At 48.7% G+C, this 20,223-nt stretch overlaps 1 protein-coding gene across 3 annotated transcripts; it reads right to left on the bottom strand.

The window, feature by feature from the left end:
- Nucleotides 1-641: 641 nt before the first annotated feature.
- Nucleotides 642-19,273, bottom strand: LOC122385517. 3 transcript variants are annotated; one of them, XM_043373854.1, is made up of 8 exons: nt 19,027-19,273; nt 14,274-14,345; nt 14,135-14,231; nt 7,911-8,136; nt 5,520-5,647; nt 4,249-4,338; nt 1,685-1,910; nt 642-1,118 (listed from the first exon to the last, which is right to left on the bottom strand). In XM_043373854.1, exons 1-8 carry the CDS (start codon nt 19,265-19,267, stop codon nt 987-989), a joined length of 1,212 nt encoding a protein of 403 aa, XP_043229789.1. In that variant the 5' UTR covers nt 19,268-19,273; the 3' UTR covers nt 642-986. The 3 variants fall into 3 exon arrangements, with proteins under 3 accessions (XP_043229789.1, XP_043229791.1, XP_043229788.1); XM_043373856.1 differs by adding an exon at nt 14,702-14,810 and having other exon boundaries at nt 14,135-14,345; nt 19,027-19,143; XM_043373853.1 differs by having other exon boundaries at nt 14,135-14,345.
- Nucleotides 19,274-20,223: the final 950 nt, after the last annotated feature.

The raw sequence follows: 20,223 nt of genomic DNA on the forward strand, positions 1-20,223 counted from the left end.
GGGGTAGCCGTGTCTCCTTGTACACACCTCCCTGCATGGTGCACGGAGCTCCGTCTGGCGGCAGACCCCAGCCCCAGATGGCGCTCGGGTCTGATCTCCCCGATGTACCGGCACATGGACCGCACCGCTGCAGGTGTGGGCTGCACCCTCATTTGTCGGCCCACATACAAACGCTGCGGCTCTGCTACCGCACCCGACTCGAGCGGACAGCGCCGTTCGGGTCGGGTCTATTGGACTCGGTCTCTCGGTCTCGGTCTCGGTCACTCGGTCTATTGAACGCTGCTAGATCAGTGGATGAGATTAATAGTTAATTACTCTGGAGGATCGTCACACGAATCAGTCGCATTGTCTGATATTATTTAGGGACCACCAGGCCCGAAAGCTACTCTTCTACGGTTCGGTGCCATACATGGTAACTGGCAGACCCCAGGGCGGCTCGTGTGGTCCAGTGCCTTACATACAGTGACAGCCGGACTACTGTTCTGCTCTAGTGTGGGGTCCATTGCGGGACTCCAGACCCCAGGCTGCTCTAGTGTATGATTTGGTGACGTTAGAACTCGGTGAAAATTGACTGGCCGTTCAGCGATCCCACAACTAGCCACCACTGAGCTCTCAAAGGATTGGAAATAAAATGCGTCGTCTCGTATCGAAGTTATTTTATTTAAAGTCATTGAAATGCATTCATTCATAAGTTGTTAGTAAACATGGAAGTTGTTCATTGAGTAACAATGCAAGACCTTGGGTTCTCTCTCAACGTTCGCCCCTTGAATACTTCTCAATACGTTCCACACACTAGCAGTGGTCGATAAAGCTGTGTAAAAACTGCTGCAGTAACAGGTGTTCCTTCAGGTATGCGGCGTACCCCCGAGCACCGCAATCTATTAACAGTGCACTATGACGGAGCGGCGCCGAGCACTGCAGCGGCCCGCGGCCCAGACACCACTGGGAGCTAGCGGCGGAGCAGCCGGGCGGCTGGCCGGCACCGGCTAGCTGTCCAGGTGCTCCCCTATCTTGCTGTTGAAGGAGTCCATCAGCTTGCGGTAGGCGGCGGCGGCGTTAGGCGTCAGAGAGTCTCCCAGAGTCTCCGTCAGGTAGTCCAGGAAGACGACGGTGAATTTCTGCAGAAACAGACGAAGACACTGTTAACTTACACAGCCTACCGGAATGTAATGGCACATTTGACGGATTCTCACTCTGTACAATGCGCAACGAAATTGTGCAGCATTTATGCGGAAATGACATCGGCTGCACTCATTCTGTTGGGGTGATGTGTGTAGCGCAGTAGTTCTTGGGCTCTACGAATGTGTGAAAGACGTTATTTGTCATAATGACATATGACCTTGTGTACAGATCCATCAATTTGTCGGCTTTGTTAGCTAATAAGTGGCGACGGTGGGGGGAACGCGTCGCGGCGCCGTCTTGAATTACGAGACAGCTGGAAGTAAACGCATGGATTTCATGGGCCCAGTGTTATTTTCGCAAGGACAAAAAAATCAGCCTATTCTTTAGCGACATAGGCTTTGTGTATTCAGTTTTATTTAGCATTATTTTGTTGTAATCTACAACAGTTTTTTTCTTCAAAAGAATTGATGTGAGCGGTATTTTGGTTGGCCGCTCTCCTTCTGTAATGTGAGCTCGCTGCCGACGGTCGGTAGGCGGCGCGGACCGACACGGCGGGGCTCACCTGGAAGTCGTCGGGCGTGACGCCGCGCCGGTTGTGACTGTCCCCCAGCAGGAAGATGGTCTCGTCCACCATTTCGGCGTCCTCCAGGCTGGCGATCACCGAGCCCAGCGAGACGAGCACGCGGCCGGCGTGCGCGCGCACCCGCGCCGACTGGCGCATCGCCTCGGCACTGCTCGTGTTCAGACGCTTGAACTTCGCCTTGGTCTCCGGGAAACGGTCGAACAGCCTGCAGAGAAATACATTCAGCCATTACGTATGTTAATCTTTCAATTGATGAGTTTTTTTTGACAATTGATGAGCAGATTCAATTGACGATTGATGAGCACGTCGAGACGACACATTCAAAAGAAGAACAAGACTGTACATCGTGCATGGGGATAAAGCGTCCTAAAGAGGCGCTGCAGAGCACGGGTAACTACGCTTGCCACGCTAGCGTTTTATTTATACTGAACAGAAACTCCAAGTCGCATGACCAGTCGGAAAATGTAATGGCATCACGTTTGGCCCGGGAGGGAGTGTCCCTGGCGCCCAGGGCCACCCTGACACCCCTCCGCTCACTCATTGGGCCATGAGAAAAGTCGTGGTGCGCGGCTGTTCGGCGGGGCGGAGGGTGCAAGTCACTGCGGCGGCCGGAAGGGCGGGCACCATCGATCATAGCTCGGCCGTCTGGGGAGGAGCCCAGTGGCGGCCGACAGCCGTGCGCCGCCCGGCCGGCCCGGCGGTTTATCTGGCGTGGCGTCACCGCTGTCGGCGCCTCAGATCTGCGAGATTGGGCTGCGGCGCGGCGCGCTCGGCCGGCCAGTGCCGATACGGACAGTGGGCGGCCCACCCTCAGAACAAACGGCTCATGAGCACCAACGCACACCGCCGAGTGGCGTCTGAGAGACGGCCGCCACCCCGTCCTCCGCGCCGCCAACACACTGCCGCCGGCGTCACCAGGCTGCCGACGGAGCCAAAGGGCTGTGTAATAAGCCAGAGAGCTGCCGACGGAGCCAATGGGCTGCGCAATGGGAAAACGGGATGAAAAATGAGCAAAAGCCAAAGCCAAAGGGATGCGTAATGAGCCAAACGGCTGCCGCTGAAGCCAAATGATTGCGTAATAAGCCAATAAGATGTTGGATGGATCCAGTCTATTCATTCATTCATTCATTCATTCATTCATTCATTCATTCATTCATTCATTCATTCGTTCATTCGTTCATTCATTCATGCATTCGTTCATTCTATCATTCATTCATTCATTCATTCATTCATTCATTCATTCATTCATTCATTCATTCATTCATTCATGCATGTATTCATTCATGCATTCATTCATTCATTCATTCATTCATTCATTCATTCATTCATTCATTCATTCATTCATTCATTCATAAGAAATATGAGGGTGCCTTACATACACATACACAGAATGGAAATCAGATGGAATAGTGGGGTGAATAGGTCAAAAACGCCCCCCTTAAGCGCGAAACCTTCTGACACTCAACCCAACACAGATTACTTAAACCTTTGGGCACCATTATGTAGCTCATTCTTTTTACTACGCTTTGAGACCAAGAAAAGACACCTGCGTGTGGTATTTAACCCCCCAAAAAAGGTTTTCGCATACCCTTACAAAAGGGCGTTTTGCCCCATACCCTGGGTAATACGCCCACACCCATGTGCAAAGCGCCCCACCCCATCCATCAATAGAAAATGATGAACATGGCAGAACTTGACTTCATTCTGACGTCATTTGTGGTCAACCTATCATAGCCTTTGGAATAAAATTGTGTTGCAATGTGTAAAATGGATGCCCGGAGGAGTCCTGAAAGTTTGGTGACGATATCTGCAGTCGTTTAGGATATATCAGCAAAAAAGGACAGGGAGAGGCCTTTTCGGCCCCGACCTACAGGGCGCTACCCTGCACTCTCACCACCGTGCAAAACGCCCCCCTTTCAGAAAACTGGGGGCGTCTTGCCCCATGCATCGAGTAGGCGTCTTTCCCCATCCACTCCATTTCCGGTCAACAAAATATTGACAAAAAACGCGCCACTAACGCCGCAGCATAATACATTCAACAGAATGACAATAAAACGCAGTTTTGAGTGATGTGCACAATAGCAAGTTTTGTGATATAAAGAGGGCATCAAAATATTAGGAATCTTCTGTAAAAACAACATAAACAACACCCAAAACCAACATCAGCACCTACCCACGCTGCTCCTCATGACGCAGAACCGGAAATAGAGACCTGCGTAAACAAGCAGCTGACTGTTCTGAAAGACAGGATAAAACACCTATCCGTCGATAAGAAATACGATTTTTTTAGGGAAGGCGTTTAACCCAGGGGTGCGTTTTCCCTACAGTTACCCTAACCTTTTGCTCATAACTAAAGTAAGCTAAAAACAAATCCAAAATATATTTTCGGTGCTGGACCTTCTTCAGTGGAATGACAAAAAAAAAACACTGAAGAAGGTCCAGCACCGAAAATAAACTTTGGATTTGTTTTTAGCTTACTTAAGTTATATGCAAAAGGTTACTAATATTACCACTGACCTAGCAGTGACGTAAACTGAGCTCACCTGATGAGCACTTCGACTCCATGCTGCACTTTGTCGGGCTCGACCAGGGTCCAGACGGAGCGGATCGCCTGCAGGTCCGCGTCACTCAGTCTGCCGACACGAGACGGACAGCCAGTCAGGCATACCCATGCACAATATACACCACATAGGTACCTACACAGTACACATACCTACCCAGCAGGCCCGCATCGCTCGTCTTCTGACAGAAGGTGGACAGAGTGATACCTATACACATTACACAGTGACACATTTCGCATGACTGTCGAAAAGATACGCACATATTCAACCATATCCACCCATACACAATACATAACTATACACATAGGCTGCAGGTCCGCGCCATTCAGTATGCCGATACAAAACGGATAAATTATAAAGCCATTACCTATAATCATACACAATTTACAAACCAGTATAACGCCTTTTGGGGCGACTAACAGAGCGAGCGAGAGGGTGAACCTTGCACGTGCGAAATTTCGAAGGGGTACCGTACCTCCAGCTGACTTGTGCACGGCACCCTACTAACCGGTCTCTAGCGATGTGCCAAATTTGAGCACGATCGGCCCAGCCGTTCTCGAGATCTGGAAGCGGCACCCTGCACGTGCGCACGTGCAAAATGGGTTCCAACTGACTTCTGCACGGCACCCTACTAACCGGTCCCTAACCATGTGCCAAATTTGAGCGTCATCGCTCCAGCCGTTCTCGAGATCTGGAATCGACCCCTGCACGTGCGCCAGTGCAGCAGCACTCCAACTCTGGCACATGGATATGCATTGCCTAGTGGGTGCCTACCTACATGCCAACTTTCAGCGCAATCGGCCAAGTAGTTAACGAGATATTGCAACAATTACAAAAGTGACACCTCTTCGTTTTGCACGTGGCACGTGCATAAGGGGTCACCCACATGCATCGGGAATAGTCCAATACTTGGTAGAAGGAATGAAGCTACCCTACAAAAATTACCGCGTGTAAATCGGTCAAGTGGTTGCTGAGATATACTCGTAAGCGTCGCAAAATCGTGACCACGGCCGGCCGGCCGGCCGGCCGGCCGCTCATGCTCAGAAATTTCCGTTAATCTAAGGAAAGACTCCGCTCGCTTCGCTCGCTTCGTAATCATACCAACACAAAAGCCCTCCAAAAAGGAAAAGCCGTGAGCCAAACCACAAAGGTGTGCTGACTAAACATCATGTGATCAGCACCGTTATTTTTCTTCGTGTCGCAGCAGAGCGGTGCCTTTTACAGTGATGGGGTCTTAGCAGGTAACTACTCACTTGTTCAAATGTTGACCCATCTTCGTGTTGAAGATATCCATGAGTTTCTTGTAAGCCGCCGCGGCCTCCTCAGGATAGGCGTCGCCTAATGTTTCAGAAAGATAATCCAGCATCACCAGAGTAAATTTCTGAAACAAGGTTAGTCGACTTGTTATTTTCTGATAAACGATTTAACGATACCTATATCAGACCTATGTGTTCTGAATGCTTCGTCGTCCACGGTTGGTTAATAAACCAAAAAATAGCAATAAGAGACGTTCTATGTACAGTGGATCTAGTAAGGATCTCCAGACGAAACTAGATGGCGTTGAGCCTCAGTCGAGTCCATGTGAAATTCAAGGAGAGGTCACTACCGAGCTGGGCCCTATGGGGAAATGGGCGGGGGGGGGGTGGCGGGTGGCGAGGTCACGGTACGGGTGACCTGTCAAACAGCCCCGGCGCGGTGGGGCACTGCCGCAGGCAAATGGCGCACTCCAGCGTTGTTCCATATCGCGGTGGTGGGCCGAGCGGCCGGTTAGCTTGGCTGCTTGGAAGGAAAGGATAATGAGGCATGGGTTTGCTGTGGCCGCTTCATCTACTGTCAACTATGATGAACCCAAAGAAATGCAAATGAGATGTTGGTATAAATGCAGCTGGCAATGGAATGCTAGCGAATGCTCCGAGCGCCCAGTAGCTGTAAGGATTAAGATTATTTATGTCTCATGAAATTTTCATTGAATGTAATTCAAGCACTAGAAAGATCGTATAGTTCGCCAGTTTTTTTTTTTGACCGGCTGGCGTTTCTTGCGTAGAGCGCCCTTGGGCAAATAATTATCAGCAGGTGATTTTTTTTTTTGCTGGTAAGATGGGCCTTTAATGTCAAATCAAGTCGCTAAGAGAAGATGAGGAAAAGTGGACGAATGCCACATTTTTGTGCATGAAGTCTCGAGTTAAAGAAGCTAAAAGTTATTATGCGTGTAAGCTAAAAAGCAATACCTTATATCAGTCAACAAACATATTTGACCCGATATTAGCCTCTGTTTTGTCTGACCATGATAACGTGTAAGACACCGGTCCAACCGGGTTCAACCCGGCCCAACCTGGTTCGGCTCCTCCTTTTTTAGTATAAATTTGGCCCAGACCTTCTGAATGAAAGGAATCACAAGGACAGAGTCCCCGCTAAGCTGAGCTTGTTGCGTTGAACCTGCCCTCTACCCTCCGGGTAAGCAATTCCTGGTCTATGGCAGAATTTAGAGTCCAAATTTGCAACGTGCGCACATAGCCGCGCACGGCCGGTCCCCTCACTGACTTCGCCTGGCAGCGGCCTGCCACCAATAACAACCATACCCGTCAGGAGGCTTAAAAACGTCAAGCACACGTCGCGTTTCGAACCCGGACTTTTGCAATCGGGACGTGCGCTCTCACCACATGGTACATGGAGTCCAACGCTCTACCGACCGAGCTACCGGGACGGACATTTACCTTGGGGTTTCTTTCGCCTCGTGACATTGACAGATGTCAGACACTTTGGTCGAACTTTAGCCGAAACACTGAGCAGGCTGCGCAGGCCGGCGATAGGTGCTCGTAGCGTTGAGGTTGGGTAACCTGTGAGCTGAATGCGATGTCGTGAGTTCGAGCCCCACTCCCGGGTCTGGTTTTATCTAGACACGAACCAAACCTTTCCTTCTACTGCAACACAGAAAAGCACGATGACATCTTTCCCCAATATCTTTCCCCAATATCCTCTCCAAAAGTCATAACTATGGGTTATAAATGTTTAGCTAAGATCCATTTTTTTTAAGGAAATATTTTTGGTAATTTGTCTGGAGCCATTTCAACTCTTTTTTCTTTTCTGATTCTTTTCGACCCGATAAACCCCGCCAAAACTGAACGTGCCAAATGAAAAATATGTAACTCAAATAACAGTTTAGAAAAGCCTCATCATGCATCATGAAAAACATCATAGAACTATCGACTGAATAGTTGGATGCTATGAATACGTCCTAGATTTCAATTATCATTGTTCAACATTTTGGCTGGAACTGGCGCTGCCTCTGGCTTGGCCGTTTGTTTGAGATAATGATCCCCTTCAGTCGCATTCTTGCCGGCTCCACATGAACAGGATACCACCATACCGGAGTGAACGCACCCGCAACCGTCATCCCCTCCCCTCAGCCTCGGCGCAGTGGCGGGCGGCCCTGGGCGGCCCACTCCCGGCGCTACGCACGCCACATGCGCCGTGATACCGCGTCACTCCCCCTCCCTCCTTCCCCCACAATGACCGGTGACCTCACTTCCCTCGGGATTTGGACTCGCCCTACCCCGACCGTAGCGCCACGTGGTGGCTCTGGAGATCTTAAATAGATCCACTGTACATACCTATATGAAGTTCCAACCGTTCGGGCATCTGACCTGGAAGTCGTCGGGTGTGACGCCGCGCCGGTTGTGACTATCCCCCAGCAGGAAGATGGTCTCGTCCACCATTTCGGCGTCCTCCAGGCTGGCGATCACCGAGCCCAGCGAGACGAGCACGCGGCCGGCGTGCGCGCGCACCCGCGCCGACTGGCGCATCGCCTCGGCACTGCTCGTGTTCAGACGCTTGAACTTCGCCTTGGTCTCCGGGAAACGGTCGAACAGCCTGCAGAGGAGGCGGACGTGGGGTGGAACGCTGCATGGAAGCGGCGCCTAGCAAAGCAAATTTATAAACAAAAACAGTTGAACGATTGCTATATTAAAACCATTAGCTGCTATTGCATGGCTTGTGCATTTCTGTTTTGTCACTTCATAAAGCAGCTACAGGGTGTTTCTTAATTACCGTTACAAGAGTTCCCACTCCATTTTGGTGCACTTAAAGGTGGTTTTTCTGAAAACACAATACACCATTGGAAAGAGCACATAATTCTGGTCCTGGTTAATTGCATTTTGAATGCCCTTTGGACAGATAATGGGTGTAGCAGATGAAAGACTGATCCAAATGAGGTCAGAGTCTGCGATTATCTCGAATATCAGGATTAGAGCCTGTGTGATAAGCTTGTTGCTCGCGGACCTGTTTGAAGACGGCTGTACATGGCTGCGTGGTGTAGTCAACAGGTATCTATTACGACCTCCTGTATGAATTTCAAGTCTTCAACGCACAGGCTTCAATGGCAATGACGTCATTTCCTACCTCGTGTCAGAAAGGTGACTTGCGTGCCGGCCGGCGAGCCGACCTGGCGGCTGGGATGTGTGGGTGGATTAACGCGTGCCCCCCTGCGGCCCGCCGCGATGCGGATCGGGGGCACTAGTGCATGAAACTCCGCAACAGCTGTCGGTCGCCAGGGGGCACAGACCTTCCGGGTCTTCCGGACTTCCGAGTCTTCCGGACTCAGAAACCCGCTTCAGTGATGGTCTGGGCGGCCGTCAGCCAGGCCGGCAAGTCGCCGTTGGTTTTTGTGCCCGAGGGCGTAAAAATCAACAAAGAAACCTACATCGAGACCATCCTTGAACAGACGCCGAAGCCGTGGGCCAAGAAGACGTACGGAGACAAGGGCTGGACTTTTCAGCAGGACGGCGCAACAAGCCACACCGCGCGCGTCACCCAACAGTGGTGCGAAGACAACTGCCCAGGCTTCATCACCAAGGACCAGTGGCCCCCATCATCCCCAGATCTGAATCCGATGGATTACACGATGTGGTCCGTGCTCGAGAAGGAAGCCTGCTCCAAACCGCACAAGAAGATCGACGATCTCAAGCAATCTCTGATCAGCGCCTGGCAGAAGATCCCCGACGCGTTTGTGCGTGCCGCAGTCCGTGACTTCAGGAGACGGTTGGCTGCCGCTGTGAAGGCTGGAGGCGGCCACTTCGAGTAGGACTTAAGGATGTTGGTCTCTGTGGTTTTGGGTGCATATGGTGCAATTTTGGCGGAAATAAAGTCATTATGCCCAGAGATATTGAGCATTGATCTTGTAACGTTAACCTGCGCCCCGTTGGGCTCTGCCGAGCAACGCGCCCCGTTGGGGGGGGCCATTTTGGCCCCCCCCTAAGATCTCGAGAACCACGCAACTTAGCGACAAGCGGCAAACGGTGCTGGATAGCCCCATCAGGGTACTACCCTGTGACCCAATTTTATTGACCCAGGTCAAACCGATGACGTCACAGGTCAGGTCAAAGGTCCAATTTTCACCGTTTACAGGCATTTCAAGAAATGCGTTGTAAAATCGGGTAAAATGCATTTCCTTGAAAATCATCGATGGGGAAATGTTATTCAAACACATATTTTGCTATTTGAGGTCACTGATACCAGGTCAGGTCACAGAGGTCAGGTCACTGGGGGGTCACAATATGAAAGTGTCGTGTGATACATGTTTTATGGCCCATTTTACATGACAAATGCGATTATGTGGGTCAGGCAGCCTTTGGGGCCAGCTTAGGTCACGTTTTGGTCAAGGTCAGGTCAAGGTCAGGTCAAAGTCAGGTCAAATTAGGTCAAATTTCAAAGTTAATATTTTTGCATAAAATGGGTATCGAATCGATGCAGCTCGTCACGGGGAGTTCAATGGTGGTCTTTGTTTTGCCGTACGTGGTCTAGAATCGCTAAAAATTGAGTTCAAAAATTTGACGTCATCATTTTTGAACAGTTTTTTCGCTATAACTTGGCCAAAAAACGAGATATCGATCTGAAATTTGGTATGTATATAGAAGAGCGCAGGGACCATCACATATATTCCATTTTTTCGAAATTCTGAAAAAAAATTTTGGATTTTTTTTTTAGTTTTTCTAAAAAAAACAATTTTTTGAATTTTTTGGGGTCAAAAACCCAAAATTTTGAAAATCCGAGATAGCAGTTTTGTAGCGCCGTTTTTTGTCTACTAGACCATATAAAGAACTTTGACATTGATTGATAACTGTAGATTTGGTGAGCGTTTCAAGATCGCATGTTTTTTTGCTCATTTTCGCTCGAACATGACCTTAGTTTGACCTCAATAACTCCTGACCTAAGGTGACCTAAGACTTGAAATTTGGTGTGAAGGTGTCAAATTGATGCCCGGGAAGGTACTGAAAATTTGGCGGCGCTGCGCGCCGCTGTTTTCTTGCTATTCAGGAAAAACCACAGGGGGGGGGGCCAAAATGGCCCCCCCCAACGGGGCGAGGGTTAATTGTGAAACACCCTGTAGATCTTTTGAAGACAATGTTTAAAGAAGAGAAGCTGATCACATTCTGTAAGTCGTAATCTTAACGCCGTTTAAAGTGACCATCTAAGGATCGTTCAATTTAAGACGTTCTGGACTCCGATCTGAGGCCTGTTGAATGGATTTTGAGTTGATCAGACATAAAACGGAAGCTGAGCAGGATAATGCTCCCGTCAATCGGAATAATCATAGCATTGCATGTCCTCGTATCTCAGAGGGAACGGATTAACCCTATTCCTGGAGGGCTCCGCCGGGACAAGAAACTGGCGTGGGGGGGGGGGGCCGATTCGGCCCCCCTTCAGATCTCAAAAACTACACATCGCAGCGACAAACGGCGAACGGCGTTTGATAGGTCGTTTAAAGATCTACAACTTTTACATAAAACACTTTCAGGTCAGGTCAATATTGAGGTCACCAGAGGTCATCAACGATAAAATGTTTTGGAATTAGTTAACTATATAACTTTTAAACTAAGAAACATAGAGACATAAAACCAATACATTTTTTGTTGCTCTCGCCGAGGCGATGCGAAATAAGTATGTGATGACCTTCACAGGTCAATTTGAAATTTGACCTGAGGTCAAGGTCAGGTCATTCATCAATGAGGTTGTGGGGTATGGTCATGCTGCATACCAAACGACGCGCCTTGACCAGGCGAGCAGTGTGGTACCACTTACAAGTCTTTAGCACCATAATGTCGTGATTTATTGACAGAAAAACGACTTATGACGTCACATGACCTCAGATGACCTTTGCCCGTGCCCCTGTCAATTAGCGGCACCAGGATCATCACCGATGAGATAATCTTCCATAATACTGAAAGAATTGGGTGGTTTTGACTCGTTTACACGAAGCAGGAGGCGTTTCAATATTTTCCCATAGGCTTGCAATGTAAAGGTCACGAGTCTGGCCTGACCTCAGGTCACAGATATGAAAATTCTGAGATATACAAATTGCACATACTGGTACCCTAACTAAAGCCTGAAGAGAAGAAATTGATCGGTCAAAAACTCTAGCTCTGGCATGATTGCAAACTTTTCTGAGGTAGGGTCACCAAACCGCCTCTGGTGACCTGACCTGAGGTCAGATCAACTCACAATTTTCAGAAATGTTGCGTAAAAGCCTTTTAGGAAAAGTCAGAAAATTTGAGCTTCCTAGCTCAAAGCGTTTGGGAGAAATACCCAAAAAACCTCAGGGGGGCTCCTGAGCCCCCCCCGCCAGGAATAGGGTTAACGCTCCTGGAGCTGAGAGGCCAGTTTCCTTAGCAGACGGCAGACCACGTAACACGAGTCAGCAGCATGTAACAAGAATAAGGTTTGGTCACGGCTCGTATAATTTACGACTATTTAACCATGACGGCATTTGCAGGAACCGGTGTCTTGTTGACGTTTTCATCATACGACATGTTTCTTCAGAATACAACAGTCATCGGCCTCAGAAAAAGGGGAAATGCATATCCTACATCTAAAGGCATCCTTGTCCTCCACTCACAGTGGACCGTCAGCCCCCCCCCCGCCCCCGGGTACCCTCAACCCCCCGTGGGCTGTCAGCCGTCAGCACAAAGTGTGTTCGGCGTCCCGCCGTGTCAGTGAAAGGTGCAGAGATGGCAGCGGGAGACGGCGGGAGATTTACGCCGCGGGTTAGTTTGGGCACAGGGCCACGGCCTGTCACACACCGTCCTGCCCACACTGCTCCCTGAACCCGGCCGCGCTCTTCCCTGACCCCGAGCTGACTGCCCAGGCCTGACCCGGCCTGTCACACGGCCCCACCCTGGGCCGCGCTTCCCTTGCGACCCTGGCTGCGGCGCTCCAGGTGAGACGGCTCCACCGGATCCCATTCCACGAGGTGTCAGCGGCTGCAGGGGACACACCTTTTGGTACTGACAGCCACCGCAACCCATGGGGACCATGACCACTCTAGAGTCAGATTCTAGTGTTACGTCCTTTACACAGCGCAAGGAAAGGAGTTGGACCATTGCATGCTTTCTGATTTTGACAGTTCCCTTTCAGCCTCAGCTGGGCCATCATCGCCCTTTGGGGATGCTATGGAAAGGACCGCGGGCGCCTGACTATGTCATGCGGGGCGGGCCGCGGTCCGCGATTACTAACGGCGTTAGCTCACCCACATGAATTTCACTTTTGGGTTGCCATGCGGATTACCGTGCAAACTAAACGGGACATAATCCGTCCCGCCCTAACCAGTTAAATTTTTCCATCTAATGATGAATATGAACTTTGTCAGGACGCTCGTGCAGTGGCAGCGCCGCCCCAGTTTTCCGAACGGCTGCGGCCGACACATGCCGAGTCATCGCGGCCGCCCGACTCCCTACCAAGTGACTGGGCGTTCGCAGGTCTTGGTGACAGTACCGGCGGAAGTGATCGCACATTGGACCGGCGCGGCGGCCGGGTCAGGGCGGGCGCCGCCCCCTTCCGGCCCGTCCTTGGCGATCTCGAAGAACAAGGAGGCGCCGCCGGCCGCCGGCCGACGTCACCACGCATTAGCGCCTCTGAACGTGCCGGCGCGCCGCTCTGATCCATCGCCGGCGCGGACTCTGAGGTCACCGCTGCAGGGGCCTACCGGACAATATCTCAGGCCGATGTACCGCGCGGCTGCTATATAAAGAGCGCCGGCTGACGAAATACCTCTCATTCATCCACCCCGCTGTGGTCTCTGAATCGACAGAGCTAGATGAAGCCAATAAAAATAATGCATTGTGTCTAGGAATCGCTTTGTTGAGCTTCTATCCAAAAAATATTTTTCCACGTCATCATTTCCGCATTTATTATGACGGAGTGAAATTCCGCGTGCCTGAGCACCGCCAGTTCAGCCTTTGGTCGGCAATTCGGGCTTAGTCGATTTTGTAACGTTGGTGGTGGGTTCAATAAACTAAATGCAACTTTGACGAACACCTCGTGTCTTCATTTACACGTTTTATTCACTTACAATCAATCGCATCATAAATACCACCGTCTAACAATAGCAAGTCAGGCTCACTAGTATGCACAATTTTAGCTATCTACTAGAACTATTGGGAGGACGCCTCATTTACATACTACGTAGTAGGTATGTAGATGTACATAGGATAAGTATGTACAATGTACATTATGCCTGAACTTGCATCGATGATCAGTAATCGCCATTTAACGGGCGTTTTAACGCCAAACGGGCGTCCAGTTCCTAATGAGTCATTTTCGCCCCAACAACGGGCGAAAACGACTCATTAGGAACTGGAATAATGTGAATGATTTAATCTCTCTGCAACGAATTACTTTTAGAAAAAACATAATTCCAACAAATAACGCTTTAACTAATGGAAACAGACCTTTGATTGTGCTAGCTACTTGGAATGTGAAAATATGTGCAACTGTATGTGCTGCTTTAGTGTTTGGAGGGTCATTGTATTTATCTATACAGGATGGTTAACTATGTAAAAGATAACCCGATGCTCTCATTCCGGCCGCCACTGACCTGATGAGGATTTCCACGCCGTGGTTGACCTTGTCGGGCTCGACGAGCTGCCAGACGTCTCGCAGGTGGCCGATCTCGGACTGCTCCATGACCGGCGCGCTGCGGCTGACCCCGATCTCGGACTGCTCCATGATCGGCGGGCTGCGGCTGACCCAGGCACCGATGGCGGCGGCTCCGGCGGCTCGACGGTCCGAGCAGTGCGGGGGGCTCTCTGCGAGCGGAACACACGAATACACATCTGACGGCCATCAAGGTAAGTACCTACCTATCTGCAGCGCGGACTCACTCGACTATAGATAGAATGTGACTAAAATAAATCAGTATGCCCTTCTATGACCTCCTTGGAATAAAGCGTTACATCTAGTTTAATTTGAGAGGTCATTCAACAGCTCACTCAACGATTGCTTTTACGTATTTTTCCAATTTCTCTTTTATTTTACGAGCTACGCCGCCGTTTGTGAAGTATTGTTTGTCATTATAGTGAAATCAAAATAATTTTACCTTTGACGACATCTGCCTATGTTATTTTTGACCTAATAAAAAACGACCGGCGCTAAATAGACAGACCTCCTCACGAGCTTCGAACAGTCGTTTCTCGCTAATAGTTTTCCTCTCCACGAAATAGGGATGGTGCTCCCCGTCCTCTGCTAAACGTCTGCGACCCACAATGCCTTTGCTGAAAAAAAAACACGTCACATCTGACATAACCACTATACACAATTGCACATTTCTCAGTTACGTCGGAGCGCTGGTGGTAAGTCGATTTCCAAGTAGAACCACCCGCACACATGTCAGACCGTCAGCGCGGTAAGCTGGCGTTAATCCCCATATGTGCGCGATGAGCTGCAGTGTCGGACCGGTGACTAGCTCCATCTCTATGGATTTCTGCAGCCCCAGCGGAGACGGTCGTCAAGTTAGATGTAAGTGAATCCTAATCTATAATCTAAGATTCGGAATCCGGTGAGCCCCTACGATTTGAACCAAACTTGGTCAGTGGATAGTACGTAACGTCCTGATTATGATGCACCCAAAATCTAAGCTCGGCCCGCCATATTTACGAAGTAACGGATGTTTGAATTTCAAGGTCATTCGGGAGAGCCCCTACGATTTCCGTCAAAATTTGTGTACGGACACTCTAGATGCTCCTCATTACGAATATCACAAAATTTAAGCTCGGCCCGCCATATTTACGAGGTTACGGTGGTTTGAATTTCAAGGTCATTTGGGTGAGCCCCTGCGATTTCCGTCAAAATTGGTACACGGACATATTACATCCTCCTCATTTCAAATATCATAAAAGTTAATCTCGGCCCGCCATATTTTTCAAGTTACGGAGTCACAAAGTTACGGAATTTCAAGGTCATTCGGAGAGCCCCTCCGATTTTCGTCAAAATTTGTATGCGGACACACTACATGCTCCTCATTACGAATATCATAAAAATTAGGCTCGGCCCGCACTATTTTTAAAGTTACTGAGGTTTGAATTTCAGTGAGTTTCAAACTTCATTAACTTTTGAAATAGTGCGGGCCGAGCTTAGCTTTTACGATATTCGTAATGAGGAGCATGTAATGTGTCCGCATACAAATTTTGACAAAAATTGGAGGGGCTCTCCGAATGACCTTGAAATTCCGTAACTTTGTGTCTCCGTAATTTGAAAAATATGGCGGGCCGAGCTTAACTTTTATGATATTTGTAATGAGGAGGATGTAATATGTCCGTATACCAATTTTGACGGAAATCGCAGGGGCTCACCCAAATGACCTTGAAATTCAAACCTCCGTAACTTCGTAAATATGGCGGGCCGAGCTTAAATTTTGTGATATTCGTAATGAGGAGCATCTAGAGTGTCCGTACACAAATTTTGACGGAAATCGTAGGGGCTCTCCCGAATGACCTTGAAATTCAAACATCCGTAACTTCGTAAATATGGCGGGCCGAGCTTAGATTTTGGTTCATCGTAATCAGGACGTTACGTACTATCCACTGACCAGGTTTGGTCCAAATCGTAGGGGCTCACCTGATTCCGAATCTTAGATTATAGATTAGGATTCACTTACATGTAACTTGACGACCGTCCAGCGGAGATGGTCCAGCCCAGGTATACCCACTGCCCACCAACCACCCGCGGTGGGGAGCTGGATAGGATAGGAGGTGTGGTGAGGAGGAGTTGGGGGGGGGGGGGGTGAGAAAGGTGCGCCAATGAAATATCCAACAACGTATAACTTCCAGATAGGCTTCTATCACAGCTGAGCCAATGATGTTTACTTGTCTTCTACTCTCTCGCTTAGCCCGCGCCCCACTGGGGTCTGCGTATAACACGCCCTGCTGGGGGGGGGGGGTCTTCATAGCCCCCCCTCCTAACTCCGAAACTACTGGGCCGATCGTCAAAATTCAAACGGCGTCTGATAGCCCCGGAAAAACTGTCGAACGAAACATAATTTCATTGACCTCGAGGTCACCGATGACGTCACAGGTCAGGTCAAAGTAAAAATTATTAGCATTTTGGCTTGTTCACGTTTTGGGCTCTGGCCGCCGTCTTACGAGTCAGATCAGGCTCATTTTTGGTTCACACACTCGTGAACAGATGCTCTAGATACCCTAAGGGTACCAAACTTGTACTTTGATTTTCAGGTCAAGGTCAGGTCATCAGAGGTCATGAAAATATTATATCATGCTTCGGTCACGTGACACATGTTTTATGGTCCATTTAGGCCAAAGATTTCGAATTTGATGTCGTCTGTGTCATTCGAGGTCATTTTGAGTCGAATTTAGCTTAGGTCAGATCACTTTCAGGTAAAAAAAGGTCAAATTTTGAAGTTAAAATTTTTCAACAAAAAAGGTGTCTATTGGATGTAGTTTAAGCTCAGAAACACGATGGTGCTATTTATATTGGCGTACGATGTCAAATACGTGCTGAAAATTGATTTGAAAAAAATAATAATTGTGATTTTTTGCAATAATGCGTATAACTTGGCCATTTTTGAAGATATTTAGCCGAAATTTGCTAGAGTTGGTCATAATAATGCGTTCTATCACATATTTCCGGTTTTTTTCGAAAAATAAAAAAATTGAAAACAATGTAAAAATATAAACTTTGAGTTTTATTATATCAAATTTTCAAAATTTTCAAAATTTCGAAAATCCGAGATATCAGTTTGATAGCACAGTCTATTGTGAGTCCTCTCATGCAAAGAAATTGGATCTAGCTTCAAAACTGAGTTCTTGGGAGCGATTGCCGTGGTTCAATGTTTTGCGTCGAAATCGGCCGAACATGACGTCACTCTGACGTCATTTCCGGCCGACATATGGTAGCTACGAAGTTCATATTTTGACACAAGGTGTCAAATTGATGCAGCCGAAGGTACTAAAAGTTTGGCGTCGATACGTCAAGGGGTTTGGAAGTTATTGCAGAAAAACGGGAGGGGGGCTATGAATAGCCCCCCCCCCAGTGGGGCGCGGGTTAGCGGTTACTTAGAATGATCCTCTCTTTTACTTATATACAGTTTTTTGGTACTTGTATTACACCCCATTACCTAAGTACAGCCCACCGCTAAAGTAATGTAGGGTTTTACCAATCTCAACGGTTGGCTTTGACTGGCGATTGTTTAATGCAGAGTGATCAAAAAGAAGATGTCAATAGCTAAAGTTGCAGTTGCAAGGGTGACGATACATATAAGCTACATTCAAAGTTTCATTGTAGTCTGGCTAATCGTTCCTAAGCTTCAGAAGCAGAACATACCCATGACTGAAACCCCACATTACTTCTGCTGTGGACTGTACATATACCGAAGCGAAGAATTTAATCAGGAGAAAAACCGGCACCTACAATTTGTTTAAGATTTACTTCTCGAACTGGTGGTGATCTACAAAGTCTGCCAGATACCTAGCCCTAAAAGAAGCGCAATGTTGTCTTTTATATTCCCAAGTATTATGCAATAGGCCACATCAGTCGGTTGTGTGGGCTCAGCTGTACACGGCTTGCCAGCATATCGTACAGTGGAAATATGAGTGCCGTTTGGCAATTAGGGTATCCCAGCTCAGGTCGGCCTTAAACAAAAATACTCGGATGGCTGGCCAACTTGTCTACCCGGTATTTGGTTTCCAAATTCCAATCCATGTGCATGTAAGCTGAATTGTATTATTTGATTTTCCGAGAGCTTGGCAGCAATGGCAATGTCAGCAGCTCATCGTTCATGTGAATTGAAACAATGTGTTTTTAATAGTTTCTTTGGCTGCATTTCTTTCATGTAATTTATTTTGATTCCTGACTGGGTACCTACCTTTCTCAAAAGGTGCTTATATAAAGCAACATTGCAATTTATAGTCCGGCTTGAAGCATTGAACATAACGGCATTTTTGCGCATTTCAGTCCGTAGTAAAGTGACGTTTCCCGGGATCGTTTCATTGACTCGGATTACGGATATACGGCGTACATTCATACAATCGCTAACCGCTTTATCATTAAAATGCTACCAAATGTCATATATAGCAAAGTGCCCGTTTTTGTTTTGTTTTGTTGGGTTAGGCCCTTTCGACCTGACAAGACCATTTCAGAGCCTGAAGGATGCAGGAATTAGGGGGAGACTTTGGTCTGGGCAGACACGCCAGAGAGTCACCGGGGCTGAGCCCGTCCAAATGGACAGGCCGACCAGCCCCCCCCCTCCCCAGCACTCTCTGCCCCCTGCTACGGGGTGCGCTCCCTCGGGAGCAGCGGTGCCGCTCCAAGGGACCACCCCGCATGAGATAAAGGTGCCTCTCCAGCCCGGAGTGGGGGTTGCGGCGTCGAGGAGAAGGATTTCAGTATCCTGAGGATGGAAACGACGGAACCAGAACGGTGCCAGTGCCCGTTTCAATTCCGCACTATATGCCTGCAGACGAGCAGCGTTCTCACCGGTGTGCGCTGGCTCGCCGCTGGTCGCTCTGTCTGCGGGAGGCCGCTGGAACGGTGCTGACGGGACCTGCGCCGGTGGCACACTGACGAGTGACGCCAGGCCAGACGCCCGAGTACGCGCGGAGGACGTCTCCCCGGCCAGCGGGGAGGGGCGGCGCGATGGAGGGCCCCGAACCGATATTGACATCGGGTGACCGGCTCCGATACCAGCGGAGTAGATTGTCCTGAAGTGCCTGGTCATTACGTCTCAAGAGACAAAGTCATTCAATCGACAGTTTTTTTTATCAGAAATGAATCCTGATAGACCAGTGTATCACAGTCCTCATATCCTCCATTCGATGAGTAAATAAATGTGCAAGGTAAAAGAGACCGCTGCAGAGTCAAACATGTAGGGTAGACCGGGGCAAGTCGCCCCGCCGAGGTAAAACGCCTCACCGATGTTTCTCGGAACTGGCAAGGTTCTGGAGAAACATCATCTCTTCTATAACACGTGCACTATATGATCATTATATGAGCAGACTGGAAATAAATTGTGATGACTCTTTAGGGAGATATAGCCAAAGATGTGTTTTTGGGGTGATTTTTATGTTTTGTTGTCAGCTTATGCATCATGGCGTTCTTTTATGGTCCACATCAGGTTAACGACTTTTATGTATTTTGAACAACTTTGTCTAACGCTTATAATGCCGGGTTGGTTCGTGTTAAATTATGCCTTGCTGGAGTGCAAGGCGGTGTTCTCTGACCGAACTACGTGATGGGGTAAAACGCCCCAGTAGGTCGCGGGGCAAAACGCCCCATGGGGCGTTTTACCTCATGTGTTGTTCGGACTACCCACTTCCTAATGTTCGGTAGCTGGCTAACAGTAAGTGTCTATGCATTTATATCTACTTTTCTCAGCAACTGGATGGCAAAGGAAGTATTTTGTTAACATTTCCATTGCAATAATTTATTATTTGGCCTTATGAGGCAGGTAAAAAACCTGCTCATACAATAGTGTCATAGCTGAACACCTGATAGGATGGAAGAAGCTAACTTCAGTGCCGTGCTTCCCAAGGTCTAACAGACCTCTCATATAAGATTTAAGTCAACTAGCATGTTTAATCTTTAATCTAGAGTATGGGGCTTCTTGCCCCAGGCCGTGGGGCGTTTTGCCCTGGGGTTGGGGCAAAATGCCCCATTTGCAGTTGCTTCACAAAT

This window comes from Amphibalanus amphitrite, unplaced genomic scaffold, assembly GCF_019059575.1.
Source record: "Amphibalanus amphitrite isolate SeventyFive unplaced genomic scaffold, NRLGWU_Aamphi_draft 000221F_arrow, whole genome shotgun sequence".
Taxonomy (NCBI): domain Eukaryota; kingdom Metazoa; phylum Arthropoda; class Thecostraca; order Balanomorpha; family Balanidae; genus Amphibalanus; species Amphibalanus amphitrite.